An 18,972-nucleotide genomic window follows, 5' to 3' on the forward strand; every position below is an offset into this window, starting at 1 on the left:
GTCTTCCTCCAGACTCTGGCACCTTGATTTCAGAATGACATGCAAAATTTGCTTTCATCAGAAAAAAGTACTTGGGACCACTTAGCAACAGTCCAGTGCTGCTTCTCTGTAGCTCAAAAGTGGCTTTACCTGGGGAATGCGGCACCTGTAGCCCATTTCCTGCACACGCCTGTGCACGGTGGCTCTGGATGTTTCCAAACCAGACTCAGTCCACTGCTTCCTCAGGTTCCCCAAGGTCTGGAATCGGTCCTTCTCCACAATCTTCCTCAGGGTCCGGTCTCCTCTTCTCGTTGTACAGCGTTTTCTGCCACATTGTTTCCTTCCAACAGACTTACCATTGAGGTGCCTTGATACAGCACTCTGGGAACAGCCTATTTGTTGAGAAATTTCTTTCTGGGTCTTACCCTCTTGCTTGAGGGTGTCAATGATGGCCTTCTTGACATCTGTCAGGTCGCTAGTCTTACCCATGATGGAGGTTTTGAGTAATGAACCAGGCAGGGAGTTTATAAAAGCCTCAGGTATCTTTTGCATGTGTTTAGAGTTAATTAGTTGATTCAGAAGATTAGGGTAATAGGTCGTTTAGAGAACCTTTTCTTGATATGCTAATTTATTGAGACAGGTTTTTTGGGTTATCAGGAGTTGTATGCCAAAATCATCAGTATTAAAACAATAAAAGACCTGACAAATTTCAGTTGGTGGATAATGAATCTATAATATATGAAAGTTTAATTGTAATCATTACATTATGGTAAATAATGAAATTTAACACTATATGCTAATTTTTTGAGAAGGACCTGTATTCCCTGTGTGGCCCATTCAAAAAAAACAAAACACATAATTGGGTTCCTCGCATCATGTTCTCATACACTTTATGCAGTTAATAGCCTCTGTGTCTGTACTGCTACATAGGCAGTTAACTGGTTCATGCAGCTTTACATGAACACCTGAGCCTTACACTATGGCCGGTCCGAATAACTAAAGCAATTGTTACCATCCCCCTCTCGTGTCTCCCCTTTTCCTGATAGATTGTAAGCTTGCGAGCAGGGCCCTCATTCCTCCTGGTATCTGTTCTGATCTGTGATTTCTGTTATGCTGTAATGTCTATTGTCTGTACAAGTCCCTTCTATAATTTGTAAAGCGCTGCGGAATATGTTGGCGCTATATAAATAAAATTATTATTATTATTAAGTCTCACTTTTGTGTCACAAAGGCGAGACTTGACTACCATGATGAGGAAAGCCTACAACCTGTAGTTTGGCTGTAAAATAGGTAATTGGGACAGGAGTTGTGCTCCACACATATGCTGCAGTAGATGTATATCACACCTTTACCCAGTGGTTGCATGGGAAGAGGTAATCTATGCCTTTTGCAGTCCTAATGATCTGGAGAAAGCCAACCGATCACACAACCAATTGCTCCCCCATTAGGAAAGAAGTTTCAAGGAAGGAGAAGTGGACTTTACAGAATGTAAATGTTAGATCTGCTATACGCCCAAAACTACATAACTGGTGGTTCCAAAAGCACCAGCAACATTTTCAGTCAAGTGAGGAAGAAGAGTGCGCTTAGTGTCATGAAGCATCTTCCTCTCACGACCCAGACGTTCTGTCCGCAACCTCAAGTATAAGGCTGAGCTCTTAGGTTCCTAAGAATCTCCTAGCGATGTTTGGATTTCTTTGTTCTGCAATCGTAATAAAGATCTTGTCCAATACTTCTTCATGAAGAATGATTTTATGGCATGCAACAACATCAACAGTTAAATGGAAGCTCTGAAAGGAAGTCATAATCCAGAGGAATGGAGGATCTTCATCGATTTGTCAAAGACGAGGCTAAAAGCTGTCTTGCTGCATAATGGCAATGCACTACCTTCAATTGCAGTTGGTTATGCAGTCCACCTGAAAGAAACATATGACCACATGAAACGGCTGTTGAGATGCCTGAAATATGACCAACATTAGTGTCCCCTCTGTGGTAACTTAAAGGTGGTTGCCCTCTTACTTGGTCTCCAGGGTGGATACACAAATTACCGCTTCTTTGTGTGAGTGGGATAGTGGTGAAAGGGAATATCCCTACAATAAAAGAGGCCTCTCTGACATTCACTTCAGCCAGGGAGTAAAAATGTCCTCTCCAGCTCTTGTTGACGCACATAAGATTTTGTTACCACCATTACATATCAAGTTGGGCCTAAGGAACTTTGTAAAGGCAATGGATAAAAAAGGCAAAAGCTTCCAAACATCTCAGTGATAATTCCAAGGCTGAGTGAAGTAAAGATAAAGGAAAGAGTCTTTATTGGACCTCAGATTCGTCCACTTATTCAAGATAAGAAGTTTCTCAATTTGTTGCATGCCAAGGAAAAGGCTGGATGAGTAGCATTCACATTAGTGGTAACTCATTTTTTGGGAAACTCAAGCACATGAAGCGATGGTGGAAAATCTCCTTAAAACATATAAGGATCTTGGCTGTAACATGTTCTTAAAGTTTCATTTCTCACATTTGCATCTAGACTTCTTCCCATCTAACTGTGCAGCAGTGAGCGACGAGCACAGTGAGAGATTTCACCAAGATTTTGCGGCTATGGAGAAAGATATCAAGGAAAATGGAATCCATTAATTCTTGCAGATTACTGTTGGACAGTTCTAAGAGATGATCTGAATCGGGAGTACAAGAGACGAGCAAAAAAGAGTTGTCACTGAATGAGGACCAAATTTTGTAGTGCATTTTCTCTAACTTTATAATTCACACTAGTGTTTAGACATGTTTTAGTTATTTGAATTGTTGCTAAGTTTCCTCTAAATAAATATCAGAAAACTGGCATAACAAAATATTCTGCATCTTTTATATTTGCAAAAATAATAATGTTCCAAAAATATGTAGCAGTGAAAGGAAACCTCTTTGATATCTTAGAAACAAGAGCCAACTAAAATTATTCATTGTCAGATTTGAATTCCGGAGGACAAAATCATTAAGAAATTGCGAATATCACAACTAAACCTGACAATGTTTGAAAAGATGTAGCACAGTGTTTCCAGCACCCAAGTCGTGGTTTTAGCAATGTCATTCCCATCTAATCGTATATATTCTTATTTGAAATGTCAAGAAATCCAAAAGAGATGACACACTATGCAATAAAATTTGCACTTCCCAAGAAAAATGATCATAATTTATATAACATATGAACTGAAAAATACCCAATGGGGGTATAATACCCTATTCATATGTATCATATTTTTCGAACTATAAGACGCATCACAAATTTAGAGCGAGAAAATAAAAAAGGTCTGAATTTTTAGCTTGGTGGGGAGGGAGGTGTGGTGAAGCGGGGTCACATAAGGCAGGATTGGGGCGATCTTGTTGGCCCTGGGCTTGTTGGAGGGGGTGATGTGAGGCAGGGGCCATTGATGTTCCGGCGGTGAGCTTCAGGAAAGTGGCGCCAGTGGCTGGGCATGTGTAGATTGAGATCTTGGCTCGTTATTGATCCAAGAGCTAACTCTGTGCATGCGCCGACATGGTGCCATTTTTTTGAAACTCACCACCAGATCATCAATGTGCCCAGCGGGGACCTCACTCCTGCCTCGCACTGCTATTTTCCTGAAGCCCACCAATGGAAGATCAATGGCTTTTGCTTCACACCGCCGGGACACCACCTCCTCTCAGCCCAGGGCCCGCAGCATCGCCCTACTCCTGCCGCCACCAGCTTCCTGCAGCAGTGACCCTGCCTCCTGTGACCCTGCTCCACCAAACGCACCCCCATTTTCTTCCCAAATTTGAGGGGAAAAAGTGTTTTATAGGCCATCTTATTGATGAAAATGGATAATAACACTAAGTTCATATATGAAATTCCATTTCACTGAGAGGAGGAAAAAGGCACTTGAGCGAAAAGATGAGCTGATGTGCTTGGTAGGATGTAATGACTTCCAAATCTAGGGTATAGGGTGAAAAGATCCCTGTGGGGAAGATAACACCAGGCAAAATTACCCAAATCCAGCTTCTCTTTCTTCTGGGAGTTTACCCTCTTTAGCCTGACAAATTAGTATTGTACATATGTAATTGATGCTGAGTTATGAACTGGTCTGCATTTTTGATCCATATTCTTTTGTCATTTATTTTAATTGAGGGGAAATGCACGTTCTCGTATGTATGTATTTTTCGTATTGGTGATATTATATCTCCCTTATTATAATTTTATACAAAAAAAGGTTGCACTCTATCGTGCCAAAGCATGTCTAATATGGAATACATGAAATATGAATAGCAAAATGGCTTTGGAACATTAGGAAAATATTTGAGAGACGCTTTGCACAGAATTTGATCAAATAGTGTGAGCCCATCAACCATCGTTAAGGTGGTCTCATTAAAACTGATGGGTCCCTGACATCCCTGTCCAAATGTGAACACTTACCGAAGGCCAATGTCTGTATGCCTGGGTGAATGTGGACACCTGTCAGCAAGGCCTACATATGGGTTGGCCGGAACCAAGTGTGAATAGATGTAATTAAAAACCACATGGTGATGGGAGGAGTACGCAGAAAAATGACAGAAAAACGGCTGGCACATCCAAACTAGTGTGAATAGGTGCATACCAGGAGCAGCTACCTCCATACACAATATACAAAAATGTTCCAAAGCCATTTTGCTATTCATATTTCATGTATTCCATATTAGACATGCTTTGGCACGATAGAGTGCAACCTTTTTTTGTATATTGTGTATGGAGGTAGCTGCTCCTGGTATGCACCTATTCACACTAAATAGCAATGAACAAACACAAAAAAATACCGCGCTATAACCGCCCCTCTAAGGAGGCTACTAGTGCATGAATACCCTATTGGTATATATAAGACCAACTGGCTGCGGGCCCAAAGTGAAAATGAAAGTACAAATAAAGTGCAAGCTTATATTATGCCCCTAATTGGCACCTGGTTCCACAGCACAATCTAGCTCCAACAGTGTTAATATTTACTCACATCTACCTGCTTAAGGGTAGAGAATTACCTACTTCAACCGCCGGGTTGATGAGGCTGGCGTGCAGGGGTCCCGTGGCGTTCCTATACAGCGGGTGGGGCGGAAGAAATGCTTTGGCCGCAGGGTGGATGTGACCGGCGTGCAGGGTTGCTGCGCCGCTCCGGATCAGCGGGTAGGACGGAGGAGGTGTGGGCAGTGCAGAGCCAGCGGCGCCCCGGCCGGTAGCGATACTGGATGCACGCAAGAAACAGGACGGTGGCCGATACCAGTCGGCCACTCGACCTGGCAGTGACGTCACTAGCTATGGAAGCAGCGAAGGGTCAGTTTCAACCAACGCGTTTCGAGGTGGGACGCACCTCTTCGTCAGGGTTACGGACCCTTCCCTGTGAAGCCACATATATTGATGTAAACTAATTACCTCCGCCCCCTCACCTTAACCCTTTGCAAGCCTGATTAACCTATCGGTATATTGTGAGCTGTCCTTCATAGATACTCTTTCCTATTAATGAGGTCAATCGGTCCTTTTTATTGATCTAATAATATATATAAAAAAGAGAGCTAAATTTTATTACCATACATTTAAGACTACAAATAGACAACAAATAATAATAGCTATAAATACTATAAATACTTAAAATACTATAAAAATGCACATACGTGCAATTGGTTGAGTGAACAGCAATTCATTAAAAAGACAACAAACTGCTATGATATTGATATAAACACTAGAAAAAAATATATATATATATGAATAAAGATAAAAATAAAGATAAAAATAAAAATAAACATGTATAGAAGTAGGAGAACTGGGGTGCAAAAATTACTGTAACTTAGTGTGCGCACATTTGTAAATATATATATACACACATTTTCTATCGGATATGCATCCCAGGGATACCAGATCTCCATACTTGAATGTGGTTAAAAGGCATATAGCTCTAGCTCATGATTAAGGCCATTAGGGGCCAAACTATCCAACATAAAAATCCATTCGGATTCCTTCCTGGACATCTGCTTGATAAAATCACCCCCTCTCCAATTAGGATGGACTATCTGGATGCCACAAAAACTCATACTTTTAAGAGATTGTTTATGCTTTTCTTTAAAGTGGCGCGAGAGTGGATGCCCCATAAAACCTTTTAAGATGTTCTTACAATGCTCCTTTAAACGGATACTAAGATGCCGTTTAGTGCGGCCCACATACAATTTCTTGCATGCACATTGTATGATGTAAATTACCCCCTTTGAATTGCATGATATATCATCTCTAATAGTGAACACTCTTGTTCCATAAGCATTGGAGAAGGCAGACTGCTTATCTTTTTTGAAAGTGGTATGCGTGCAGGCGAAGCACGTTCCACAGGGAAAAAAGCCTGTTTTAGTTGTTGCTGCACTAGAATGGTTACCTCGTCCATTTGAACCTATCATTTTGGTTGTAGGGGCTATAAGCTGACCTAATGATTGAGATTTTCTATATATAAATTTGGGAATAGTAGGTAGAAAATCTCCTATTACCTTGTCTTGCCTCAAAATTGACCAGTGTTTCCGTATAATTCCCACAAATTTTTTATGATTAGCATGGTATCGTGTGATGAAGGGTAAATTAGAAATCTGGTCCTTCAGGTCTACCTCCTTAATATTATTTACGTTCTTATTATTTGCCTTTTTCAACAGAGATTCCCTTGGTAGGATAGCCACATCGTATTGTGCTTTTTCCAGCAAGGATTTTGTGTAGCCCTTATCCATAAATTGCTGAGTTAAATGATTGGCTTCTTGATTGTAGTCTACCATATTAGAGCAATTCCGTCTAATTCTAGTATATTGGCTCTTAGGTACGTTAGCTAGCCACACTGGTAGATGACAACTAGTAATGTGAATAAAGCTATTAGAGTCTACCTCTTTGCGGTGACATTTAGTGTGCAATTGGTTATTGTCCACATAGATATTTAAATCCAAGAAATTTATGTTAGTTGTACTAATGTTTGGGGTAAATTCCAGGCCATACTGGTTGCTGTTGAGGCCTGCAATGAATTTGTCCAGATCAGATTGCAGGCCATCCCAGATAAAAAGGATGTCATCTATAAAGCGGCGCCATATAACTAGGCCTGGGTGTAATAGGCCTTCTGACATAATATGTGACTCCTCCCATTTGGCAACGTATGCAACTTATTCCAGCATACTTAAAAGATACAGGACATACTTTGGAAATTTTGAAGGAAATTAAATGGAATAAGAGGTACATACTGGGAACCCTGGACATCAAATCTCTGTACACAGTTATCAATCAGGAGAAAGGTTGCGAGGCAGCGGAATATTTTCTTGGCTCCTTAGGCACTTACACCCAAACCCAAATTCAATACATCTTGGATTGCATTAAATTTATACTGCAACACAATTTCTTTGTGTATGAGGACCAACACTATTTACAAACATGGGGGACCGCCATGGGGACGCGCTTCGCACCAGGTTATGCAAATATATACGTTGCCAAATGGGAGGAGTCACATATTATGTCAGAAGGCCTATTACACCCAGGCCTAGTTATATGGCGCCGCTTTATAGATGACATCCTTTTTATCTGGGATGGCCTGCAATCTGATCTGGACAAATTCATTGCAGGCCTCAACAGCAACCAGTATGGCCTGGAATTTACCCCAAACATTAGTACAACTAACATAAATTTCTTGGATTTAAATATCTATGTGGACAATAACCAATTGCACACTAAATGTCACCGCAAAGAGGTAGACTCTAATAGCTTTATTCACATTACTAGTTGTCATCTACCAGTGTGGCTAGCTAACGTACCTAAGAGCCAATATACTAGAATTAGACGGAATTGCTCTAATATGGTAGACTACAATCAAGAAGCCAATCATTTAACTCAGCAATTTATGGATAAGGGCTACACAAAATCCTTGCTGGAAAAAGCACAATACGATGTGGCTATCCTACCAAGGGAATCTCTGTTGAAAAAGGCAAATAATAAGAACGTAAATAATATTAAGGAGGTAGACCTGAAGGACCAGATTTCTAATTTACCCTTCATCACACGATACCATGCTAATCATAAAAAATTTGTGGGAATTATACGGAAACACTGGTCAATTTTGAGGCAAGACAAGGTAATAGGAGATTTTCTACCTACTATTCCCAAATTTATATATAGAAAATCTCAATCATTAGGTCAGCTTATAGCCCCTACAACCAAAATGATAGGTTCAAATGGACGAGGTAACCATTCTAGTGCAGCAACAACTAAAACAGGCTTTTTTTCCCTGTGGAACGTGCTTCGCCTGCACGCATACCACTTTCAAAAAAGATAAGCAGTCTGCCTTCTCCAATGCTTATGGAACAAGAGTGTTCACTATTAGAGATGATATATCATGCAATTCAAAGGGGGTAATTTACATCATACAATGTGCATGCAAGAAATTGTATGTGGGCCGCACTAAACGGCATCTTAGTATCCGTTTAAAGGAGCATTGTAAGAACATCTTAAAAGGTTTTATGGGGCATCCACTCTCGCGCCACTTTAAAGAAAAGCATAAACAATCTCTTAAAAGTATGAGTTTTTGTGGCATCCAGATAGTCCATCCTAATTGGAGAGGGGGTGATTTTATCAAGCAGATGTCCAGGAAGGAATCCGAATGGATTTTTATGTTGGATAGTTTGGCCCCTAATGGCCTTAATCATGAGCTAGAGCTATATGCCTTTTAACCACATTCAAGTATGGAGATCTGGTATCCCTGGGATGCATATCCGATAGAAAATGTGTGTATATATATATTTACAAATGTGCGCACACTAAGTTACAGTAATTTTTGCACCCCAGTTCTCCTACTTCTATACATGTTTATTTTTATTTTTATCTTTATTTTTATCTTTATTCATATATATATATATTTTTTTCTAGTGTTTATATCAATATCATAGCAGTTTGTTGTCTTTTTAATGAATTGCTGTTCACTCAACCAATTGCACGTATGTGCATTTTTATAGTATTTTAAGTATTTATAGTATTTATAGCTATTATTATTTGTTGTCTATTTGTAGTCTTAAATGTATGGTAATAAAATTTAGCTCTCTTTTTTATATATATTATTAGATCAATAAAAAGGACCGATTGACCTCATTAATAGGAAAGAGTATCTATGAAGGACAGCTCACAATATACCGATAGGTTAATCAGGCTTGCAAAGGGTTAAGGTGAGGGGGCGGAGGTAATTAGTTTACATCAATATATGTGGCTTCACAGGGAAGGGTCCGTAACCCTGACGAAGAGGTGCGTCCCACCTCGAAACGCGTTGGTTGAAACTGACCCTTCGCTGCTTCCATAGCTAGTGACGTCACTGCCAGGTCGAGTGGCCGACTGGTATCGGCCACCGTCCTGTTTCTTGCGTGCATCCAGTATCGCTACCGGCCGGGGCGCCGCTGGCTCTGCACTGCCCACACCTCCTCCGTCCTACCCGCTGATCCGGAGCGGCGCAGCAACCCTGCACGCCGGTCACATCCACCCTGCGGCCAAAGCATTTCTTCCGCCCCACCCGCTGTATAGGAACGCCACGGGACCCCTGCACGCCAGCCTCATCAACCCGGCGGTTGAAGTAGGTAATTCTCTACCCTTAAGCAGGTAGATGTGAGTAAATATTAACACTGTTGGAGCTAGATTGTGCTGTGGAACCAGGTGCCAATTAGGGGCATAATATAAGCTTGCACTTTATTTGTACTTTCATTTTCACTTTGGGCCCGCAGCCAGTTGGTCTTATATATACCAATAGGGTATTCATGCACTAGTAGCCTCCTTAGAGGGGCGGTTATAGCGCGGTATTTTTTTGTGTTTGTTCATTGCTATTTAGTTTATTGACAGAGGTCGGCACAACCCCTGCCTAAGTACCAGCTGCTTTCCTGTAATTTTTATTTATTTGTTCTTTCCCTCTCTCCTCTTGGATTCATAGCAGTGCAGCGCCAGTGTGGTCATTGGTTGAGTATACCTATTCACACTAGTTTAAATGTGCCAGCCGTTTTTCTGTCATTTCTATGTTAGCTTACTGACTGCGCACTCCTCCCATCACCATGTGGTTTTTAATTACATCTATTCCCACTTGGTTCCAGCCAACCCATATGTAGGCCTTGCTGACAGGTGTCCACATTCACCCAGGCATACAGACATTGGCCTTCGGTAAGTGTTCACATTTGGACAGGGATGTCAGGGACCCATCAGTTTTAATGAGACCACCTTGACGATGGTTGATGGGCTCACACTATTTGATCAAATTCTGTGCAAAGCGTCTCTCAAATATTTTCCTAATGTTCCAAAGCCATTTTGCTATTCATATTTCATGTATTCCATATTAGACATGCTTTGGCACGATAGAGTGCAACTTTTTTTTGTATATTGTGTATGGAGGTAGCTGCTCCTGGTATGCACCTATTCACACTAGTTTGGATGTGCCAGCCGTTTTTCTGTCATTATTATAATTTTAGTTTTCCTGTTGGGGATATAGCACCTTATTTTGGTCCGACACCATGGCATTATCACAGTGTGCTTTTTTTTATTATTATTCTTGACTGTTTCTGCTATGTGTTACCTCTACATATAATAATAATAATCTTTATATAGCGCCAACATATTCCGCAGGGCTTTACAGTTTACCAATTTCAAACACAACAGTCATAAGTAACAATGTTAACAATACAATAATTAAAACAAAATAAGACGACCCTGCTCATAAGAGCTTACAATCTACAATGAGGTGGGGGAGATACAATGTACAGGTGTGTATTAACGTATTTACAATGATGGTCCAGCCATCTTCAGGGGGTGGGGGATAGATGGAGATGGGCTACACACACAAACATAAAATAACTGATTAGGGATAGGCCGCTCTGAACAAATATGTTTTGAGGGAGAGCCTAAAACTATGCAAATTGTGGATGGTCCTAATATCTTGGGGCAGAGCATTCCAGAGGATTGGCGCAGCGCGGGAGAAGTCTTGGGAGTCGGGAGTGGGAGGTACGGATTAGTGCAGAGGTTAGTTGAAAGTCATTTTCAGAGCGCAGAGGTTGGTTAGGCCGAAAAACAGAAATGAGGGAGGGGATGTAAGGGGGTGCCACACTGTGGAGAGCTTTGTGGGTGAGAACAAGTACTTTAAATTGTATCCTGTAATGAATGGGCAGCCAGTGTAATGACTGGCGAAGAGCGGATGCATCTGAGTAACGATTAGCTAGATGGACAACCCTGGCTGATGCATTAAGGATAGACTGGAGAGGGGAAAGTTGAGTGAGGGGGAGGCCAATTAATAGAGAGTTACAGTAGTCCAGGCGGGAGTGGATCAGGGCGACAGTGAGGGTTTTTGTTGTTTCCATGGTGAGAAAAGGGCGGATTCTAGAGATGTTCTTTAGGTGTAAGCGGCACGAGCGGGCAAGAGATGGTATATGGGAGGCAAAGGAGAGATCGGAGTCAAATATAACACCCAGAGAGCACGCCTGCTACCGGGGTGTTATTATGGTGCCACCCACGGAGAGGGAAATGTCAGATTTAGGGAGGTTGGTAGACGGCGGGATCAGAAGTTGTTCAGTTTTGGAGAGGTTGAGTTTCAGATAGAGAGTGGACATGATGTCAGAGACTGCGAACAGACAGTCACTGGCGTTCTGTAGTACAGCGGGAGTTAGGTCAGAGCATGACGTGTATAGTTGTGTGTCATCGGCATAAAGATGGTACTGAAAGCCAAATCTGCTGATGGTCTGTCCAATTGGGGCCGTATAGAGAGCGAAGATAAGGGGGCCAAGAACTGAGCCCTGAGGTACCCCAACAGCGAGAGGAAGAGGTGATGTGGAGCCAGCAAACAAAACACTGAAGGAGAGGTCAGAAAGGTAGGAAGAGAACCAGGAGAGAGTAGTGTCCTTAATGCCTAGAGAGTAGGAGAGGGCGGTCAACAGTGTCGAAAGCTGCAGAAAGGTCGAGAAGAATGAGCAGAGTGTGGTCACCGTTGCATTTTGCTGTCAGAAGGTCATTGGTCACTTTGAGTGCAGATTCTGTCGAATGTGGGGGGCGGAAACCGGACTGTAAAGGGTCTAGGAGGGAATGAGTGGAGAGGTAACGGGTAAGGCGGGAGTAGATCAGGCACTCCAAGAGTTTAGAGATGAAGGGGAGATTGGAGACTGGACTGTAGTTATTTGTGCTGGATGGGTCGAGGGCGGGCTTCTTTAGTAATGGAGTAATGATAGTGTTTGAAGGAGGAGGGGAAAATGCCTGAGGAGAGGGAGAGATTAAAGATTGTAGTTAGGTGAGTTGTGACAACTGGAGAGAGAGACTGGAGGAGATGAGAGGGAATGGGGTCAGTAGTGCATGTGTACTTGGACGAGAAGAAGAGAGGAGCTTGGAGACTTCTTCTGTGATGGGATCGAATGTGGAGAGTGAGCCAGGGGAAATGCAGGGCTGTTTTACGCTGTGTTTGGAGGTTCTGAGGGTGAGGGGCGCTACTTGGTCCAGGGTGCTTCTAAGAGTGTGATTGAAGTGATGTACAGGAAATAGAGTAGATTGGGGACAATGATGAGTGTAAGGAGTCTGAAAGTGTATGAGGGTTAATGGCTTGTAGATTTCTGACTGAATGGTAGGTAGGAGTGTGCTGGGGTGAGCAAGGATTTGTGAGCGTGAAGGAGAGAATATGTTTGTAATTTATTATGTGACATCTGAAATTATATTTTTATTGGGTGGATCCAATTTTTTTACTTTTGTTTTTACGTGTTTCTTACTATGCATTGTGCACTCCCTTGTATGGTTGTGGTGCCCACTGGACTATTATAGTCCCGTTAAATGAAATGTAGCACTCTTGGGGAGCTGTTGTAGACTTTTGATGTTCAGGGTTGCCCTTTCCTTCTCTTGTATTGAATGGATGACTTATAATTTACTTGATTTTATTTCATTTTAGGCAAATATTGCTGATTTCGGAGAGAATCAATGGATTACTTGTTTTCAGGAGTCGGCTGAAGCCATTCTTGGCCAAAATGCTGCTTATCTTGGAGAACTCAAGGACAAGGTATGGTGCTTTTTGATTGATTTGTGATCGTCAAGTAGTTGAGCAGGGCTGTAAGCGGTAGGAAACATGACGAATGCAAAAAAAAAATCACTTGACCCTCTGGCTGCTGCTGCAACTTGGGGGAGAATGGGAACTTATTGTATAATTTCTTGTATATTGCATTCACTAATGGTATGCAGTAAGTTTCTACTCTTGCTCTTGCTCTAGCAATTCAGAATGCAGCATGTGTTTTATGTAAATGGTTCAGCCAGCCCCAAGTGTGATTCTATGCACAGGCATGGTATTGTGAAAATAAACCAAGACCTGGAGGGAAAGATCATTCTCAATTCATTTACTGTGAAGGGGAACCTAACATATGGTTCATGATATCCAAAATTGCAGCCAGGTATATTTTTCTCTGAAACTCTTTTAACAATTCAGAGAAGATATTGTTTAAAGATCTTCCCAGCACATGGAAGAGACCTGTCAATCACCTGGAGCACTGAGGGTCAAACACCGCCAGAGGCTTTGTCTGTAACCTTGCCTGTCTATAGTCCCCGACTAGTGAGGAGGTCAAGTGCTCCTTACTTGAGTTAGTCTAGGGTGCTTGGGTATGTACCGAGTATTGTGGGTGCTCCAGTGACAAGTTTGAGTCCCCACGCTCTCGTTTTGCGTTTGGTAGACACCTACAAAACATGCGGAGATTGCCTGCCATTCACGGGCAGTCCCCCGCATGTTGTGGCCGCAGGGATTCGAACATGTCACTCGAGCAGCCGAGATACTCAATACATACCTGAGCACCTTAGGCAAACTCGAGTAACGAGCACTTGCGCTCATCACTGTTCCCCACAGATCTTCAAAATGTTTTCTCTGAAATATAGCTGGCTGCCATCTTGCAGTCAGGCTGTGATCCATGCTGCTTATTGTTTGGGCAGTGTGAATCAGCTGAGCTGTACTCCATAGTGAAGCTAATGCGCAATAAAAAAAGAAAAATCTATGCTGAGTGCAAAGCGAAGTCATTTTCTAAATAGTCTGCCAATGTTTTTCAATGGAATCAGGGCAGAAGTGCGATCTTTTTTTCTTTTTTTTCCCCTCTTCTTCACTAACTGAATGTGAAAAACCCCCACAGCATGCACGAGTTTCTTAAATCGGCTGACACTCGCCCATTTAAGTCTATAGGTGCGTAAAAAAAAATTAGATGCCATATGGAGCCACATTATAGTATCTGATTTTTACAGATACATTGCAGTTCTTAGGAAACTTTAAATCCTGAATAAAACTAATAAACACCGGCGCTGCGCTGACAAACAATGCAAACAGGGAGAAGAAAAAAACTAAATGAGCATGGAAAAGGAAAAGGGGAGGCGGAAAAAGAAATAAGCTGCTGGTGAGGTGACAGAGTCTGCGCTATACTCTGACTAAGATAAAACAATGTAGAATAGATTAAAACAAGCATCTAAAATACTCGTTCAGCGTTTCATTAGAAAAGTAAATTGTCTCTTCAGAGAGGAAGAGGACTCAAACTCAAGCATGCAGAGATTTTGGCTTTTATCCTAGGTTATGTGGCAAGGTTCGTTAGCGGGTCGATATTGACTTTTACGATTGCTACTTCCTATAGGTGGCGATAGAGTTCTAGTCCTCTACCTCACCGAAGAGACAATTTGCATATTTCCCAGAGGAGCATTGCAAGGCTTAAAAGTCCCCTCACTGGGGCGTGGCTTGCTGGGGATCAGGAGCAGACCTGTGTTGCAGGAGCTCCTGAAAAATCCCTTATTATGAGCGGCATTAAGCTTACTTTTTGGGAAAAAACTGCTTAAATCTTTATTTAAAACCTTCAGGACTTGGACACATAATGAAGAGAGCGGCTTTTGTGAAAGCACAAGCAACTCTGGGACATGCAGATCCCAGCCAAGGCCTTGCTACAGATATGCGTTCACAGGACAAGAGGCTGCACTCACCGGTGCCATCAAGCCCCTGTGTTTTATCACTTAAAAGAAGACCCCTGGATGAGCTCCCATCCACAGCGGCCCCCAAGCTGAAACCAGCAGGACTTTACTCGGGAGGCCCACGGACCGCGACCACCTCAGGAGGTAGGCCCAAAGTCGCGGTCTCGCCTGTGCAGACGAGACCGGGAGAAAGGAGCAGCGCCGAAACCCCGCCCATAACCACGCCCACGTTGCGCGGCAGCCCTGCTTTCAGAGCGGGGATCCGGAGCCCAGCTGCCGGAGAAAACAGGGAGCGTCACCTTTCACAAGCGGCCCCCGCCCTGAAGTCCCCGGGGCCCTCTGCTGCTTTAGCACACATCAGAGCGGCCGCCGGGAAGGGTCCCGGAGTGGCGGCATCGCTCGGACAGGCGGGGCCGAGAGGCAGAAGAGACGCTGGAGCTCCGCCCACAGCCATCGGCGGCACCGCTACAAGAGGCAGGAAAACCTGCCCGGCTACAGGATCTGGTGAGCCTTTTCCACGGGCGGCTGCCGCCTCGCAGCCCCTGGGACCGCCGGCTTCGGCGCCTCAGATCAGCGCAACATCTAAAAATAGATCAGCGGCTCTGCATTCACCGGCGGGGACGGGGAGCAGGGGAGAGGATGAAACCCCGCCCTCGACCCCGCCCACATCTAACAGCGGTGCTGCAGCCAGAAGCATTGCAAGACAGGCTGCTAGCCGCATATTGAATTATGAAGCCCCTGTTTTTGTGCCTCAGTCCGGACACCAGATGACAGGGAGGCACAAGGCTGAGTTTGTTAATAACACATCTGACGACACCCCACTAATAAATAGCCACTCACAAGTGGCACCATTGAGGAAACCTAGTGTCTGTCACAGTCAGGGGGAGGAGAACTCCTCCATAGAAACAACACGCTCTTACTCCAATGCAGAGGAGATGAAAGCTACAGAAACAATTCTCACTGGGTTTATAGACAAATTGATGACAGATTTCTGCGTCCGTGTCAACAAAACAATGAAGGAACAATTTCTACTACAAGATAAAATCTTACTATCTTTCAATCCGCCAAGCACTGGGCCACCTTATGCGGAGACAGCAGCATCAGAGTCATATATAAAGGAAGCGTTGTCATCCATTGCGGAAAGCCTGGAGTCCTCCTCGTCCTTATCTTCCTCTAGATCTTCCCTATGCGATCATTTTTCACCAACACATGATTCATGCGAGTCTTCTGTGCACTCTTCTTCAGACAGTAGTATGGAGGACTTTTCCTCTGGGGGCTGTGAATCTCCCCAATCGGATCTTCTACCAACCCCTTCTGGGACCTCAGCCCTACTAGAAAATCTGCAAAGAGACATAGACTCACTCAAAAGTAACTTGGCGACTCTCGAGGACCATAGACGTAGATGCAACGTAAAGATTAGGGGCGTCCCAGAATCCGTTAAACCCCCTCACTTGAAAAACTATGGTCACAAAATGATTTCTAAATTCTTTCCTGACCTCAAAGATCCCAATATTACAGAAAGAGTCTATAGAATTAAAAGACCTGTGCACCTCCCATCAGATGTGCCAAGAGACATTATTGTCTCCTTTTTTCCAGCCTGGGTCAGGGGTAAACTGTTTGACCTCGCCTCTGAAAAAGGTTTTCTGCTCTCCCCATACGGCCATCTAACATTCTTCAGAGACTTGTCTAAGGATACCTTGAAAAAGCGACGTGATTTTTCATTCATCACACGGGAGCTCAGAAGGTCCCATTTTGCGTATTCTTGGTCGCCCTCCTCCACTATTTTGGTGAAATTTCTGTCTGGAACTGAACATATTGCAACTCCGGAGGAGGGTATGATCTTTCTGCAGCGACATGGTCTGAACCCTCCTAGAGTCCCCTCTTGTCCTACTTGACTTGGAGTCCTGTCCCATGTATAAAATCATTCATCATTACTACGCTTATAAGTCACATCTCTTTTTCTTCCCAACAATTAGCCTTGATACTGAGCCAGACTTTCTGCCCACACTGCCACGGGATCATCAGGAGGTGATCCCGCACACGATAAGCTACTATCTACGTTATATTAAGCTTAGAGTCCATGACGGGCACTCAAATTCATATTCTACTAATTACCGATATCTAACTGCTTACTCAGCGAATCTACATAAAGTATTATGTATGTCATTTTTATAGCCTACTCTCAAACACTTAGTTCAGTACGCGAACCCGCACATAGCATTAGTCATATCAGTTTTATGGTTCACTGTATCATTCTGTTTTACGACAGTAATAGGTGTTTACTCAGCGACCCTCTACAAAGCATTATTTACGCTATTTTCATAGATTACTATGTTACTTCGTTTTAAGCTATTATGTCATATTAATCGACTTTTATAGCTTACCTACAAAAGTTTAGTTTAATCAGTAAATCTGTACATAGCTACGTTATGCTACTTATCTTTAACCTATTATACTACACTAACCGTCTTCTTGATTGATTGCCAGTCTCCCCTATTGCTATAGGGGTTTATCTTTCCCTACCCTCATATCCCACCCTTCCTTTCCATCCCTTCCTAACTTATCCTTCTTGTTAAAAGTTAAAATTCCCAATAAAAATTATTTGGAAAAAAAAAAAAAAGTCCCCTCACTGTGGCATGTCCTACTCCGCAAGAAAAAACATTGCCCGTTGAATTCAGAAAAGTGGGACGATTTTTTTTTCACTTGTCTTTTGTGTGCAGTCTGTATACAATCCTTTTTATTTTTTTTTACAATAGCAATTCATTTACAAGAGGATTTAAAGTTTGGATAAATCACCTGCGCTTATAAGGTAAAATCGATAGAGAAATAGGTGCATAAAATACAAGAGCCCCAACACAGGAAACTATATAGTGGCAAAATAGAATGGTCTGGCTAAGCCTGCACCCCAGCAGGATAATAATCAATCCACTAAATAAGTAAATGATATACAGATAATGTGAACATTTATATAGCAGACCCACATACAATAACTGGCTGGAGTGGTAAAAGTACCTGGATAGTAAAGTAGGTGTCCGTGTTGCTCCAGAAATCGGTGTGTCGGGCTGTACCGCAAATCTGCGGGGGAGTGACAGGACTGGCTGTCCTCCAAAACAGGGAGTCCCTGCTTGCTGGGCGGCTGGCAGGGACAAGAAACCGGCAACTCCTAGCGTGCCCCGGCCGGAAGCAACGCTGGAGCAGGAGCGGTGTGTAGAGGGGGCGTGGCCAAAAACGTGACGTCACAAAAATGGGCGGGCGCGAGACAGGGCAACCAATCCGACGCGTTTCGAAGGAAACACTCCTTCTTCGTCAGGGCTGGAGTTCCCTGTGAGACCCGTCCTTATATATCCTACGCCCCCTTATTGAAACCTGTCCCTGCAGCTGACCTAAAGTTAGATGAATGTATTTATTCAAGCCACGATCTGTGCAGCAGCATGAAATCAGCGTGTACAACAGAGCGCAGTTAAATCAAATGAAATAGCAAGCAGAATTATACATAAGTTTGTGCCCCAACAATGCTATGCAGTATAGATGTCTGGAACATAGTTCCCTTCACAGAGTTTGTGCGTGGCTATGTATTACCATAAAGACCGATCTTAGATAGTAAGATAGTAAGATAGTTCCCTTCACAGAGTTTGTGCGTGGCTATGTATTACCATAAAGACCGATCTAAGATCGGTCTTTATGGTAATACATAGCCACGCACAAACTCTGTGAAGGGAACTATGTTCCAGACATCTATACTGCATAGCATTGTTGGGGCACAAACTTATGTATAATTCTGCTTGCTATTTCATTTGATTTAACTGCGCTCTGTTGTACACGCTGATTTCATGCTGCTGCACAGATCGTGGCTTGAATAAATACATTCATCTAACTTTAGGTCAGCTGCAGGGACAGGTTTCAATAAGGGGGCGTAGGATATATAAGGACGGGTCTCACAGGGAACTCCAGCCCTGACGAAGAAGGAGTGTTTCCTTCGAAACGCGTCGGATTGGTTGCCCTGTCTCGCGCCCGCCCATTTTTGTGACGTCACGTTTTTGGCCACG

At 43.1% G+C, this 18,972-nt stretch overlaps 1 protein-coding gene across 1 annotated transcript in view; it reads left to right on the forward strand.

The window, feature by feature from the left end:
* Nucleotides 1–18,972, forward strand: part of RPA1 (replication protein A1) — a 123,714-nt gene that overhangs the window by 75,652 nt on the left and 29,090 nt on the right. The window contains exon 15 of the mRNA XM_069761361.1: nucleotides 12,894–13,001. Coding sequence (XP_069617462.1) covers nucleotides 12,894–13,001 — 108 coding nt within the window. The remainder of the gene's footprint in view (nucleotides 1–12,893; nucleotides 13,002–18,972) is intronic.

Source organism: Ranitomeya imitator, chromosome 3 (assembly GCF_032444005.1).
Source record: "Ranitomeya imitator isolate aRanImi1 chromosome 3, aRanImi1.pri, whole genome shotgun sequence".
In the NCBI taxonomy this organism is placed as follows: domain Eukaryota; kingdom Metazoa; phylum Chordata; class Amphibia; order Anura; family Dendrobatidae; genus Ranitomeya; species Ranitomeya imitator.